At 34.7% G+C, this 15858-nt stretch overlaps 1 protein-coding gene across 1 annotated transcript in view; it reads right to left on the bottom strand.

The window, feature by feature from the left end:
* Positions 1 to 865: 865 nt before the first annotated feature.
* The window catches only part of CADPS2 (calcium dependent secretion activator 2), a 375602-nt gene continuing 360609 nt past the window's right edge, over positions 866 to 15858 (bottom strand). The window contains exons 26-27 of the mRNA XM_023528883.1: positions 5829 to 5933; positions 866 to 1778 (exon numbers count right to left, since the gene is read on the bottom strand). Of these exons, the coding sequence (XP_023384651.1) occupies positions 1602 to 1778; positions 5829 to 5933 (282 nt within the window). The 3' untranslated portion in view covers positions 866 to 1601. The remainder of the gene's footprint in view (positions 1779 to 5828; positions 5934 to 15858) is intronic.

The raw sequence follows: 15858 nt of genomic DNA on the forward strand, positions 1-15858 counted from the left end.
AGGGCTTGAAGAAAGGATAGTGTTGAGCCTGAGAGCGAAGAAGAGAGGAAAGAAGAGCATTTCAAGACAAAACGCCTTTCAAAAGTACTGAGTGGTGGGGTTAGTCTCTAATCCAGGAAAAGGAAAGAAATCTCCTTTCATGTTACCACAGGGTCTCTTACCTCTACGACCCAGAAATTGAGCCAAAACAGTGTTATATAATAACTATGGATTTGACAGAGTTTTATGGACTAGTCTGAGTATCTAATCACCACTTATAACACCAATGGGAGAATGAATTTGGAGATCCAAGAAGTTTCACTTCCAGAACTTGGGAACTTGACTTTACATAAATTCAGGGATAACTTCACTTATTTTGCATTAACTTACTTCATTTAAACATTATTTACGAATCAATGCAGTAGCACAATATGCCAGCATATTTTAAGAAATACAAAAATAACAATTATAGAGACATTACAAAGCATAATACTATTATTTATCTTTGAAAATTGTTGTAAGAAAATACTTTGGGGGAAGAAATAACTTGAATAATGGCTAGTTAACATTACTAGCATTCCTCATATTACTAATTATTAGTTCCCACTAATTGCTAATGTTAACTAATAATACACAACATATAAGTATGTAGTCAACATTACCTTTGCTATGGAAATATGCTCTCATAGTACCTAATTCTCTTAGCAAATGTGTGTGCCTACTAGGTGCAAAGCAACGTTAATATTTTTTACTCATTTGATTGTAAATGAGGCAAAAAAAATCAGCATGAAACAAAATACAAAGCCAAATTGTTGGGATGTTTGTAATACTGCAAACATTTTTTTACTGCATTTAATCTATAGAAGTCTAGTAAATACAGAAGTGGTTATGACTACATGGATTTTTATTGCCTGCAAGCTGTTACAAGTAGGAGAATAAAATACGTTGATGGCGGCACACTCACTAACCAACACTTTGGGAGTTTTTACACTTGAAAGAAGAAATGTTCAGAATGGAACAAGACACAAGCACATTGGACTATCTAGTTGATATTTGGGTTTGGCAGTCCTTTAAGCCCAGGAATATACCTGTAGACCAATTCAGAGTACTAAGAACCAAGGTCATAGTTTTACACACATCACAGAAATGGCAAATTAACTACAAAACAAACCTTGCACATAAATGACAAGTACACACCATTTTAACAAGGATACAATAGAGCTGGCACAGTGATCAGAAGTGGCTTCTCACAATGCTATATTATGAAAAATACATACTCATTTCATACACAGAACACTACTTTGATGCGATTACAGGAAAAAATTCAACTCTTAAAAAAAAGTTTATGTTCCAATCACAAACAAAGCCAAAGCTCATTTTAGGTCAAGCTACACAAAAGAGGCTGATTTCTTTAAAAACAAATAAAACAAACAAAACAAACAAACAAACAAACAAACAAACAAAACCTTGGTATTTCCCTTTTTATCTCTGCTTTCAGGTTTACTTTTTAGAATATGGAGTGAAATACAAGCATTTTTATTTGGTCAAACAATGTAATACAAGGTCAAGGTACAAAATAAACAATGTCAAGGTGCTCCTCCCTTCTACAGAGCTGTGCATCATCAGCCTTCTTCTTCTTCTTCATCACTGTCTTTCATTGTAATGCCCTGAAGTCCTCCTCCTTCGGAAACAGAGGCTGTAGCCTCCTCTACTGTTAACCGGCTGTGCAGAGTATCATAGGTCTTACTGTTCAGTGTGCCTTCCAACACACCCTGCAATCGGAAGTCCCTGTAGGTTTTCTGGAGGAAGAAGAGAGAATGTGCTTAGATAACTTAGGGATTATATGTGTGGAGATACACTTGGATGTCTATCTATATGTATATATACTCAGCTGGCATTTCACAAATGATCTTGGACAATTAACTAATGGATTAAGATTAATCATCTTGTTGGTGTATTTCTGGGAGAAAATGAAATGAGAGACTTTGAGTAGTGCTATTCAAATTCGAATCACTGAAGAGATCAAAATTCTGTAACTATCAGATGATAAATGAGCTTTTTCTCAAAAATATTAATTGCACAGAATTTACTATTTGAATAACCTGTAACAAAGATAAAATGATATGTACTTATGTACATTTTTAATATAGAAAATTCTTAGTTTTTCAACTGAGGAGTCTATCCTTTAATACATTTTATAGACTGCTTTAGCTTTCGGGGGGAGGTATGTGGAAGAAGAGGATTAATCCTATTATCAGCATTTTCAGCATCTGTGAATTTTAGTTGGATAATCACTTGTTATAAATAAAATTCATATTTGAAAACTCCACCAATTTTTAGAAATAAACAACTGTGAGGAACATCATATAGTATCTGAAGTCAGTATCTCAACGGCAAGTAAAATTTAGATTCAGAGAGTGGTATTTTTTCTTAAACGATCAAAACTATTTTCACTTAGATCCTAATATTTTGTTTTAAGACACATACATCTCACCATCTTCACATTCCCTTTCTGGGCTTCGAAGCTTATTATTACTAAGGTGGTACTGGTAATTTTCATCAGCTCATGAAGTAACTCTGAAAGGTAAATTTTGTCTAGAGAATTTGGAAACTGATAATACATGGTTATTGTTACCATAGAGATTTGTGTTCAAGCCTATACATGTCTAATAGATCAAAAATATGTCAAGCACACAAAATATTCATCTACAGATGGCATATCTGATATAAAGTATTATTGTTCCATTGACAATTACAGACTGAGTCTGTGAGCTCTACTTTCCTATTTGATTGGAATGACTTTCCCGAGACTTAGCTAAATTATCAATAAGTTGGCCAGGACAGATTTGTATTGTAGACTTGCAGTCCTGAAGGCTTTCAAATTTAACAGCAAGCAGTAAGCACTTAGGGGAGCTGACGGGCAGATATTTTTGCAATCTCTCCTTTTAGAATTCATAAAATATTATTGACACTTGGTCATCCTCTATGGCTGCCAATGAAGGTCTGCTTGGCTCTTATTTAAGACAAGTGCCTGCCACAGGGTGCTGCTCACTTGTCTTCTTTTCTCCTAGTAAAAGAGGCAAGCTGATTTATGTTAACTGCTTTCAAATGCCATTTGGCCATTAGGTAGAACACAAATCTATATCAAGATTTTATTGTTTCTTTCTGCAAATAAATCATTCTGATGTTAAAACTTGGCAAATAGTTTCTTAGTCCTAAATATTTTGTGGAAATCTTACTAAAATTTGTTTTGTCTTAGTGAGTAACATGAATAAACCAATTAGTGTCTAAGTGTCTTTGTGGGATAAAGTTGGCTATCATATAAATCTTGATGGCATCTAGGTTTCCATGGTAATAGAAGAATGACAATGCTTGTAAGTGCTAAGGACTAGATTGCCAGGGTCAAGTAGCTTAGCTACAACTCTGCCGTAATATGCAGGCCATGTCTAAGTGATCTAGATGGAAGTAGAGCCTACTTAGGGGCCTTTACGATTCTATACATGTGCTATTTAACAGTTTCTTAAATTCACTGAAAAATGATCATTATAAACATAACCATATAAGTTCTGAAGAATGATGACTCTCTGTATGAAACTGGTTAAAGTTTGTTTATATTCGAAGCAGAAAGAAACAATTAGAACATTAAAGTATTAATTCATCCTGATTTTCATTGTGAAAATAATCATTTTTAATTATTAAATAAAACCCTATGACTTGATTATGTCAGCCTAATGTATCAGGCCAAGTCAGCACCGGCTGAGTCTGGGGACCTGCTTGTGAAAAACAAAACATGGAAAGTCAAACATATTCATGAAATTTGATTTCATATTTATCAGCCTTGACTATTGGTAGCCATATGAAGAATATATTAAAATAAGATAAACTGATTGGCTTAGAGTACAAAGGAAGTGTACCATATAACTCATGAAATTATTAATTGTTCTTTTCTGCTAAAACATTCACTGGTGCTTGATCTTTAACTGTAGTGACGTGTGAATATGAGAAAAGAAATAACTTTGAAAGAAATAAATGATGAGCTAAAAAAAAAAATGAAGATTTTTATTCTAAAAACGAAGTAAAGAGCTTAATCTATCAATACCAATCGGCTGAATATGCAATTTCTGACATTTTGAACACAGCAGACATTAGCTTGAAAATATGGCTGATCATAAAGGCAACCAGCTAATCCCAACAGTACAGACTGCAATCTTAGCAGATACATATACTTAGAAGGCAAATACGAATTATCCTGATTCTTTTTCATGAAAAAATAAGCTTTATTTGAAAGCTCTCCAAGTCATGTTTATAGAAACAAGGAAGAAACAATAGAGAAATGAAGGCAACTATGAACATATCTTAGTGTGGTTTCAGTTTCTTTGTAAAATAAATAACAGCTGGTAAGAAGTGCTCTAGATCAAAGGTATTTGGTCCATTGAAGCGTAATGTGTTTAACAGTACTAAAAATTGGTGAGTGGCTATAATTTTGTTATTTATGACTAATCATGATTGTTATTGTACGTTCCAGATTTGCCAGCTTCTTACCTTAGAATAGAACTTCTCTATTTGAGGGTCTTTCTAATCTAGGATAACCTGTGTGCCTATGGCACAAAAGAATTTGTATTCTAATTAAACTGCAGGAACCAAGAGAATGACAGAAAAGATTTTAATGTCAATAGAAACTTCCTTTAATGATGTAACACAGTTCTCCTCAAACTTTTAACATCTATCAAAATCATTTGGAAGGCTTGTCAATATATAGAATGCTGGGCCCCACTCTCAAGGGTGGGTCTGAGGTAAGGGGCATGAATTTGCATGTCTAACAAGTTTCCAGGTGATGCTGATAATGTTCGGTCAGGAATGACACTTTGAGAATCAGTGTGTGTGCACACATGCACATGTACTCATATACACACATAAACATATATACATAAATAATTGTGTGCATATATACACACATGCATATATAGGTGCATATATATGTGCATGTGTATATATGTTATATATTTGTATGTACCAATTTGATAGATGTACTAAAATGGAAGTAAAGGTCATCTGTTTAAAGGAACAGCTGATCTCAGTAGCTTAGAATTATGGTTTTAGCCATCACGTATCAATTTTAAGAAAAAGTTATACTTGGGGTAAATTTTGTGTTTCCATTAGAATTTACAAAGTGTGAAGAATTATGTTAAATAAATGTATTATTTTAAAGCCCCTAGCCACTAAAAATAACATGTATGTTATTATTTTTTCTTTTGAAGAGCAGAAGTCAAAATGGCCTTGCTGAACTGATATGACATGTTAGTTTTGGATGGTCCCCAGCACTGGAACCAATTCTCTCTTACATATAGGAAGGAACATGCTTCCAAAAGAATTCAGGCAGTGACAATGTATTACTTTTGTATCAGGATGTAACAAAATAATGGAGACTCTCCTTATCCTATTGGCAAATACAAATCAAAAGCCCTCACAATGATATATGATTCCAATCAACATGGAGAAAATGTATTATGAAAAAACATTTTTATACTTAAGAAAATATGAAATTATTGTGGACCAACTACATTCAGGTAAATGTGGTAGGGGCTTTATGTACATTATCTTAAAATGTGATTACTTGATAAAATATTTTTTATTTATCAGAGCAAAAAAGGTAAGTTTATACTTATTTAGTAATCTAATCGAAAATGGAAGTAAACGGCAGCACCTCATTGCTAAAAGTGACATTTTAAAAGTACTTACATCCACTCGGTTATATCAAATGTTTTTTGTTTTTTGTTTTGTATGTCAATATCTTGCCATTACTCTTTATAGCTTGCTGGGCAATTCACATCTAAACACATTTTGTTTACCTTCACGATCTTGATGAGCGTCTTCAGTTGGTAAATATGAAGCTGAAGGTCTAATCTATCAGCCAACCACACACAAATGACTTTCATGGAACTGCTGTACCATTGCTGGAAAGAAGGATGGGGGCAGAGGGGAGGAGAACAAAAAAGAAAGCCTCTGCAGTATTCATTTAACAGATTCGGTAATAAGGGGGTAATGAAACACTCTGCAGTGACTACAGATCAGCACTTGAAGTCAATAATGCTATAATTCCCTGTTAACAGAATTGTATGTTTTGCTAGAAAATCTGCTAAGTTGACCTAGGCTGTTCTTTCCATGAATTAGCATTACAGTCTTTCAGTTGTAACATATTCATGGGAAATAGTGTTTTTGCACTTGTAGCCTAGCGGCCTGCTTTGTAATTAGTAGGTAACAATGGGTACTAAATACATATTATGGGACTGAATGGACTGCCAAACAGCGGGAAGACCGGTAAATGATTTTCATAGGAAAATATTTCCTATTAGCCTGTAAGTTATGTAAAATCAAAGAGTAGATGTGTTATGCTATAATGCGCATAGTTAATGCCTAGAAATGACATTTTAAAGGAGTGATGGCAAAAATATTCACAGCTTATTGAACGGTAATCCTCAATCACACAAGTATCTACTATCGATTGTTAAGTATTTACCAAGATCTTTTAAAACCACATAAGATAAGAATTTGAGATCTTAGGAAGGAATATTATCAGGATGGAATTCCTGTGTCATAAGAATCACAAAACAAATGCCAATTGACCAAATTATGAAAGAAAAGGATCTGTTTCATTTTGCAAGTGTTTTTGAATGATTCATTTTTTTCTTTGTTTATTATAATTCTCTTGAGGGGAAAACTGAAATTCTTCTCTAATGTCATTTCCTGTTCATACATAATGTCTGTGAGAACAGAAAAAGTGAGAATTTTGTTCCTATTTTGAAAAAAAAGCAATATGCCATTAGTGGTGACATTTTAAGAAATTTGATGACTATGTGCCAGAGCTAGGTTTAGGTACTACTGTAAGAAAAAGAGTGCTCTTCATTCAGATAACCATGAGAAATATCAAAGTCACTCAGCACTTAAGAAATGACAAAAATTTTTTGACAGAGAAGGAATTTTGTGCCTTATTCGTAAACACAAACATAGTGACATTACAAATCACATATGTGTGTGCATATGTTCTTAGGTATTTGAACACAGAAATCTTAAATGTTTTTCTTCACATAATAAAACAGTAAATTCAATTTCTAAGAAAAATCTTAAGGGATAGAAATAGTCTGAAATTCACCTGGACTTGTATTACAACATTGTTCTAAAAAAATTTAGTATAACGAATCGTATTTTAAGCATAAATTAAAATGAATTTATTTCATCAGACTTATTTCTATTAATTTGTTAGTATACTAAAAACACATATACATAAAGTGAGATAAGCTAAGTAAAATAACAAAACTGATTAAATACTATGATATCAAATGGATGAATGAATATTTAAAGTTTAAAAATGTGGGATACACTAATTTAAAAAATATATGTTATTGATGTACCTGATTTTGCTCTTTCCTAATGATTACTTTCTTAATGTTTAGGACATGTAAAAGTACAGAAATAAGTTTTATAAAATGAGATAAACTCCTAAACTCTTAAAAAATGAACTGATAATAAATTCAGTACTTAGGCTGACACATTAAATCACAAAATCTTTTGTACTCACTCTATTTTTGATATCATTTAAATTCTATACTGCTTATTTCAAATTATTTATAACCTCAACTCTTTGAGCTCTATTTTAATACAGGTAAACACTCACAGGTATTGGCGATCTTGAGTATAATTGTACTGAATTAAGTCCCTCACTCCTATACCACTTTCCAGATCCTTTGAAAGCTAAAATGTAGTTATAATGATTATGATTCTTACAGTCTCCCTGCAAGGAATAATAAATTTTCTTTTACGTTTGGGGGGACAAAATATATTATACGAAGTCTAGCATGACACTAGTTGACTGTAAACTTACTATAAAAATGATATGTTGTATGAATTTTAAGGAAATGAAAAAACTTTGTTAAAATTACTTCATATGTATCTTTATGTTCTTAAAATCCTTATATAATTTAAAATTAATTTAACTCCATTTTCCCATTACATATAAATGATACTTATAACTGATTATCAAGAAGATATCTAACGTAACAGAAATTTATTATTAACATGATAATTTCTTTAACACAAAATACCAAACTTATAATTATGGAGAAAAGCAATTTGGGAATAAAATGATCTAAAGTTAACTAAAAAAAAGAGAGAAAAAAGAGAACTATTGTTAAGCAAAACGCTTAAGCTACTTTACCATTATCTTACTTTAAAGGCAAGCAAATTATTCTATAAGAAAAATTTATTAGATAAGAATGCATATTTTTTGGTTCCCATGTCAAAACATTTTGAAGAACTTCAGCCAAATCAAGCGAAGTAAGAGAAAGCAGTAGCTTAGCTCAGAGTTTATGTTGCTACTAAGAATAAGCTAACAAAAATACCCCCCACCAGGAGGGCTTCTTTCTTCCATATGAACACACACACACACACACACACACACACACACGCACACCCCCCAAACAAACAAGCAAACAAGCTAAACCACCAAACAAAAATCTCTAGCACTTTCCCATTTCTGGTGCTGGAATTGATATGTTCCTCTTTTGAGTGCTAGAGTATCACAGGTCCCATTTTTCATCTTAAGAAAAAAAAGTCAAAGGCAGGTTAGCTTCATCCTCCTCACCCTCCTGCCCCCATGAAACCAAACTAACCTTACAAAACAAAGAAAACAAAATTTGAAAAGGGCGAATGTGCGGTAAAGTCTAAATGTTAGAAAACGCCCTTCCATTTTGAAAAAGTTAATTTTATAAAACAACTTGGTTGACTATTCACTTTTCCCTTCAGGGGATGACAAGGAAGTGGTGCTGCAGCATGCACCGAAGTCACGGGTGTGGCATTACTGCTTTATTCTTTGCTTTGGTCTACTTAGGAATAAAGCAGTAAGTGTATATTCTACATATTTTTTCTACATCAATGCATGACAGCAGCCTGTCACTTTAACAAAAAATATGGTTGTGTATGTGTGTGTGTATGAGTGTGTGTGTGTGTGTGTGTGTGTGTGTGTGTGTTTCATTCAGCTCCTGTAAGGGCATGTATTACTCCCTTCATTTTCTTGAGATATCTCTTTTAAAGCAAAAATAAAAGAAAAGGAAAGGCTAGGGTTGACTCTGTGAGACCCCTGTATTTATTCACACTTATTGTGCATGACTGTAGACTGGTAAATCATATTAGCAGCCCGTCTCCCCATCAAGCTGCTACTTGCTTTCCAGCCCTGGGAAGGTTCAACAAATCAACAGGAGCACGGAAAACAGAACATCAGTCTAATCTAGTGTTTAAGGTGAAGTTTTCAAACCCAATCTAAGAAGATCTTTAGAGCAAGCAACAAGCTGAAGGGCTCAGAAGGTGGTATTGACAATGAAAGAGTGTTGAAATATTGAGAAGCGCAGCACTTGTGCATTTTTAATAACAAGAGGGTCAACAAGGACACAGCTCCCTCAGTGCCAGGAGTTGCCACTGACTATGGAAATTGCCACACCAGGGCTATAAACGCTTGCAGTTCATCAGCTTTCTTAAGCAGTTCATCAGCTTTCTTAAACACCCTGAACCCCCTCAGTGGACCTTTAGTCTTGAATTAACAAACCAAAGCAATGAAAGAGGGTGCAGTCTGAATGGCTGGCATTGATCCCCAACTGTGTCAGCACTGCTACAGGCCCTGAAAAACTCTCTCCATTGTCAATAGAAATTGACAAACCTCCTCTCCTAAATAGTGCAGCTGAGCCGGGCGGGATCCACGCAGCTGTAAAGGGCTCTGCTCTTGGGGCCGGGGAGCACTAACAATGGAACAAGCATGAGCTCTTTGTCAGCCCCAGACTCGGCAATTTTCTAACAAGGATTAAAGTTGTTTCTTCGCAGTGCCGATGAAAGGAGATTTAGCAACATACCGTGCTTTCTTCATGCAAGTTAAAGAGAAGTAGTTAAGGAATTTCATTATTCTGTTGACCGGTGGAAACACAAAACAAATATATTAAATATGCGCAAGTCCCTTTTCCGTCTAATTTATAACATTCTGAGGATGATTCAATTAAATATAACGCTTATTGCCTGGAAAACAAGCACTTCACATTTATCTTGGAAGTTTTATTTTTAAAAAGTCCAGCTGCTTGCCACCTGGAATGAGGTCTCAATACATACTAATGCACAATGCCTTTAGACCCTCTGTGGCTGATACTCCTAAATCTGAATCACAAGACCACATAGGGTTTATATATCGCGGCTGCTTCAAGCAAATGATTTCTGTCAGAATGCGGCTTTTGATGATGATGGCAAGGTAAAAATAGCTGCTTTGCTAGGGAACAAATCTGTGACATATTTTCTGCTTAAGTGTTTAGCTTTTTATTGATTATGAATTGGTACGACTAGTTGATATATTTCAATTCTTCTCCAGCTATGTTCGCCTCGATAGGTGAACAACAGAAAAAAACTTTAGTGCACTAAGATACGGAATGGCTAAATTTCCACAGTATATATATATATATTTCTTCATTTATTTCGAGAGGCTGTTTTACAAGCGTTGAGTCACTGTGTTGAAGTGAAATACCATCTAGAAAATCTCGCCTTAGGAAATATTTACCTTTTAAATGCTAAGTTGAATCAGATAAAAGAACAAATGGTATTTTTGAAATTCTGAAGGTTTTGATAAGTTTGGATTATTTCAAATAATCCATCCTTTAGGATTATTTCATAGCTTCAGAGAGCAAAAAAAATAAAATATTTACAAACATTAATGCCCATCAGTTTCGCCGGTATACTAAAAAGCAAATGGAAATGCTTCATTACACATTTTCTTTTTGTAAACAGCACGTCTATTTAATATAATTAAATGTGTGGCCACTCATTTCCCATTTCTAAACATCAAAATGCAAATTTTACATTAATGGTAAATTCGATACAATAATACATTTTCCCCCTTTCTTCGAGGTATCCCACTGAAACGATCATATTTAGTTCCACAAAAAAGACCCCAGACACAAGAATTTTGAAGGTTTTCAGTGTGATAATTTTTGTTGGCTTAAAATAAGAGAAAGGACTATATATAAAGGAAAGTGAAACCAGTGGATTATGGTTAAAAAATACAGGAAGTGCTCAACCCAGCCTACACCTATCAACATTTTCGGCTAGACCCAGAGCTGTTCATGGGGGGAAGACAGAGACTTGCATCTGGACATGGCAGCTGAGGGCTGGCTGTCAACACAGCAGAGAAGGACATCAATACGGAAGCTGAGAGGGCGAGTAATGCTGGCCCCTTTCACGCTATTCTTTGCTTCACTGAGCCTAACACTAGCTTTCTCTATGCCTCAGTTTTCTCACCTGTAATGTGAAGTATAGATTATATAAATCTAGCTTACAAAATAAGATTCTCATGATCTCCAGAAATACTATGAGATTAGATTTGACCATCAGAGTAAAGGGCATGATTTGCAATAACCTAGCTCGTGATTCTTGTAAAAGTGAACTGAAATGAAAGATCATACTTTTTCTTTTCATACACTGCTTAAATATAGCTTTATTCTTCCAAAAAGTTCAAGTCTAGGGCTCTAGAACTTTCTATTATTTATTTTGTTTGTTTTTAACTTACTCATTTTGGCTTTTTAACAAAGTACAGACATCTAAAAATTAAAGTGTAAGGAGAAATGAATGGTAAAGAAATGTGAGGTACAGTTCTTATTACTATTATTACTTTTATGAATTCTGATTATAGAGACATAGGACACATTTTTTAATTCTCCATGGGAAGTTCAAGCGCATCAGTTAAAATTTCATTTAATTCTTATAACAAACTTGATGGGATGGGAACAGTCTATTTCGTCAATAAAATCTGATTCTTTAAGGGCATTCTGACGCTTCAAGCAGACAACTAAGAGAACAACTCTGCAGTCCTGGCGGTTCCTGAGTCATTGTAAGGGGGTTGTGATGTGACATCGAGATACTTATTGTTCCAAAGATTAAAGATATTTGTAAACCCAATAATGTAATATGTAATGTAAATAAATGCTTTAAAGAGCTATACTTCTTGTAAGGATAACCGACCAAATGGCTCTTGGGCTGTGCATCTCCCACGTGTCCCCTTAAGACGTTTTAAAGTGCCATACACCCAAATGCTTAGGAATACTGAAAAGGAATTTTTTTTTGCTCTAACAAAACAATGCAATGTGGACAAAAATCTTTGGTTCATTCATAAGGGAACTTGATCTATATTTGCAGCTCTCTTCTTTTTTTTAAAAACAGAACAGAGAAGTACTTGATTCATGTCTTTTGTCTTCCATGTTCAATAACTTCATGTTCAGGGTGGTTTGCATTTTTTAACTCTACTGGGAAGTCTGTAAAGGAGAGTCCATGAGCACTGTAATGTCTGTTAAGAGAAAATATAAAAAGTACTAACATGGGAGATTTGGCAGACAGTAGGTACCTAATAAATGCTTGCTGAATGCCGAAAAAGTTTTCTTATTCTTGAAGTTTAATACTTTCTGTCACACTTTTTCCTTTAAAAAATGTATGAGTGTAATAAGACATTTTCAGATGAATTAGATTCTTTTTAGTTATAAAACTGAGTAAGTTACAGGATAAGTTTCATAAAATGGGAATTGCACAAGCTCTTTTCCACTCACTACTATTTCCTTAATCCAAATTTCCTTCATTCTCAAATGTCCTGAAAGTAGTATTATTAAAGTAGTCTACCTCCATATTACACAAAGAGGATTAAAATCAATACTATTCTTTATTATTCATTACCATCAAGTAGGCAAGTGCCTCTCTGAGTTTATTTTGTGGCTCTTTTCCTGGTGATAAAAAGACTGGTGATTACAAAGTGAAATTTTTAGATAATCAGTTGCTATCAAATGATAGGGTGGACGCTAGCTTGACAAATCTTTTGACTGAAATGAACTCAGTGATTGATCCAGTTATACTCGTGTATGTTCCAGTTTGGGGCACAGACAATCTATGAATGGTTCGTCTGGGCACTATAATCTTTTCATCTGGTTGGAGGACTCGTTTTGAATACTATAGATAAAATTTTGGTCAATGTTGCATTTAAATTGATAATATAGAATATCTGGATAAAAATAAATTAGATTTCTGAGTGGCGCAGTCTATTTTGTGATAAAATCTAGGTTTGAGAATTAACTATTAGCAGGTCTTTCTGCTTAAGTCTCTTTATGAAAAAATGGGGAATGATCTTTCCAAAACTACTTTTCAAGAGTGCTGTAGGGCTGGAGTAAATAGCAATCTTTCTGTCTCTGACTCACGATGCCCTCCCATGGGAACCATTTTCAGTGAACTGAATGACCTGCTGCTCTGCCAGATGTTGGGTTTCTCCAAATCTATGGTTTCTGGGCTAGTCCCTCTGTCTGGATTTTTATCCCCAAGTATGTTTTGTGGCCAGATCTACTTCCGTGGCCTTTAAGACTCTGTTCAACCATTATTATCTGCTATGAAGTCAGTGCTTTCTCTTACTGCCTGGAATTAGATGCTCCCATATTTTCTGCTCCTAGAACTCTGTATAGGTGTCAATAAAAACATTGTACAATATGCCATATTTCTGCCTCAAAGGGCTGTGAATATTCACAAGGCAGCAACCAAGTCTTACTTTTATTGATACCTCCAGCCCTTAGCAGAATGTCTGGCACACAGCATTGTATATTTATTGAAGGACTGCATGCTTTTTAGTATTTGGAAATGTAAAGTGCTACATATATATCATAGTGACAGAGCAGCTTTTCAATAGAAAAAGGATTAAAGAATATCAGAGCCAGATTAATTGCCGACCTAAATCATGTTTCATTAAATAGAAAACTTAATAGATGTTAAAGCTGTAGAAATCACAAAAAAGTAAAGAATTGCATTTGGCTAAAGAAATTTAACACAGGACTAAAACAGAGCTTTAAAGATGACATTCTGACTTTATTTTAGGTGATGACTTAAATAAAAGAGAAAGTGTTGTAAACTAATAACCCCCCATGTCTACGTCTTTACATGAATGTCCACATATATACTCTTACACGCAATGATATGGTGACACTACATGCTCAGCTGTTGACATGCTCAGTTCTTGGAGCGGCCCTCCAGAGTCTGTCACACAGGCAGGGAACTGCCTCTCCAGCATATGCTCAGGGTACTGGTACCCCTTCCTGGAGGTTATCTGAGGCCCTGGGGCATACTGGAGTACGGCTGGCAGTGCTGCCTGCACATTTTCACTACTAAGTGACATGTTTTGGGTGCCTTCTATACTTGTTGGCTTTGTGAGCTGTTCTGTAAAAAGGGCAGGAAAATATCACTGCTGTGGCGTTGTTGACTTCTGTCTGAAGAAACATTAGCGCTCTCCTGGGAGCCGGTGTAAGCCTGGCTTTTGAGCAAAGAAGCCGTGAAGGGTAGAGAGGGAGGGTGTGCCCTTATCCCACAGTCCTGGCATTTGATGTTGCAAACACTGGAGCTAGGTACAAATTTTGCGCTGGCTTTTGGCAAGTTTCCAATCATCCACTTGAAATGGGGGAGAAACAGACAAACAAAATTTCATCAGGGGATCACTTTGTAAATTTTATAAATGTATAACCACTAGGCTGTATACCTGAAACTAATATAAAATAATACTGAATGTCAACTCTAACTGAAAAATAAAAATTAAAAAAAATTTCATAGGTAATCACTATATCTGTTATGAAAAGGCATTGAATTTTAGTTCTCCATAGTACATCTATTTGCAAAACAATCTGTTAATACCTATTTTTTAGATGAAATCATGCAACATTTTAATGTAGAAATTAACAGCTTTTTCAAAAGACCCATTTGGTCATAAGAATGTAAGCTTTCTTAGGGCAGGAACTGGGTCTATCTTGCTTCACATTGTATTTTCGGCCTCTAGCATAGTATGCAGCCTTTAGAAAATGTTCAATAAATGCTAGTTAGATGAATAAATGATTAATAAGAGGGTTTCCCATTTCCTATTCTAATTAGAATCCTACGGAGCCACTGTGACAGAGATAATCAACTATGTGGGACAAAACCAATGCCTAACCCTTTAATCCCAACGTCTACCACCAGCCCTTACCCATAGTAATTGAATGGTGAATTGGATTTGTTTTCTAGACCTTATGCATTCAAAACATCAATTGAATGAACATTCTACACCAATAAACGTATGCATTGGATGGGTATAAGCTAGGCAGTAACTGAGGAAAAAGTCAATATAGTAAGATATGTGGAGAATGTATGGAAGCAAATCTATGAGGATCAGTACAAGAACTGTGGGAAAGTTATATATTAGAATGCATAAATAGGAATATGGCTTGAAAGAATCTTGTTCGGCCGCATTCAAATACTGCGCCTTATTCTTGACTTTAAACCCTAAGCATGACTGAGAATACTTTGAGAAGTTTCAAAGAACAGCCACAAAGACGAATGAAGGGCTAGAAAGGGAGCCTATGAAGAGCAGTTAAACAAATAGGGACTATTTGTTCTGGCATAGACAAGTATGACAGGTGGCTTAATAACAGTCTTCATATATCGGAAAGATTATTCCCTAGAGGATGCTGGCAACCTGCATTTTGTTCTTCACTGAGAAGCAAAAGGGATATGGGTTTAAAAAACAGCATGAATTATTTGGGTAAGGTAGGAGTTAGAACTTTCTTGATTTCAAATAAAATAGTTTGCCCATATTAAGATAGCAACATTTAGATAGTCTCTTACATAGGGCTGGGCTGAGATCAGGAAACTGAGAACTCTCTCTCTCAAGCTTAGGTATTTATAAGTAACTCTGAAAATTGTTCTTTGATAGTTTCATTTCAATGCACTTAATAAACACATCAAATTATGGTTTTACCATAATAGCCACTTCCTTATGCATATTGTTTTTTTTCAGTTGGACTTAGT

This window comes from Pteropus vampyrus, unplaced genomic scaffold, assembly GCF_000151845.1.
Source record: "Pteropus vampyrus isolate Shadow unplaced genomic scaffold, Pvam_2.0 Scaffold33, whole genome shotgun sequence".
NCBI lineage: Eukaryota > Metazoa > Chordata > Mammalia > Chiroptera > Pteropodidae > Pteropus > Pteropus vampyrus.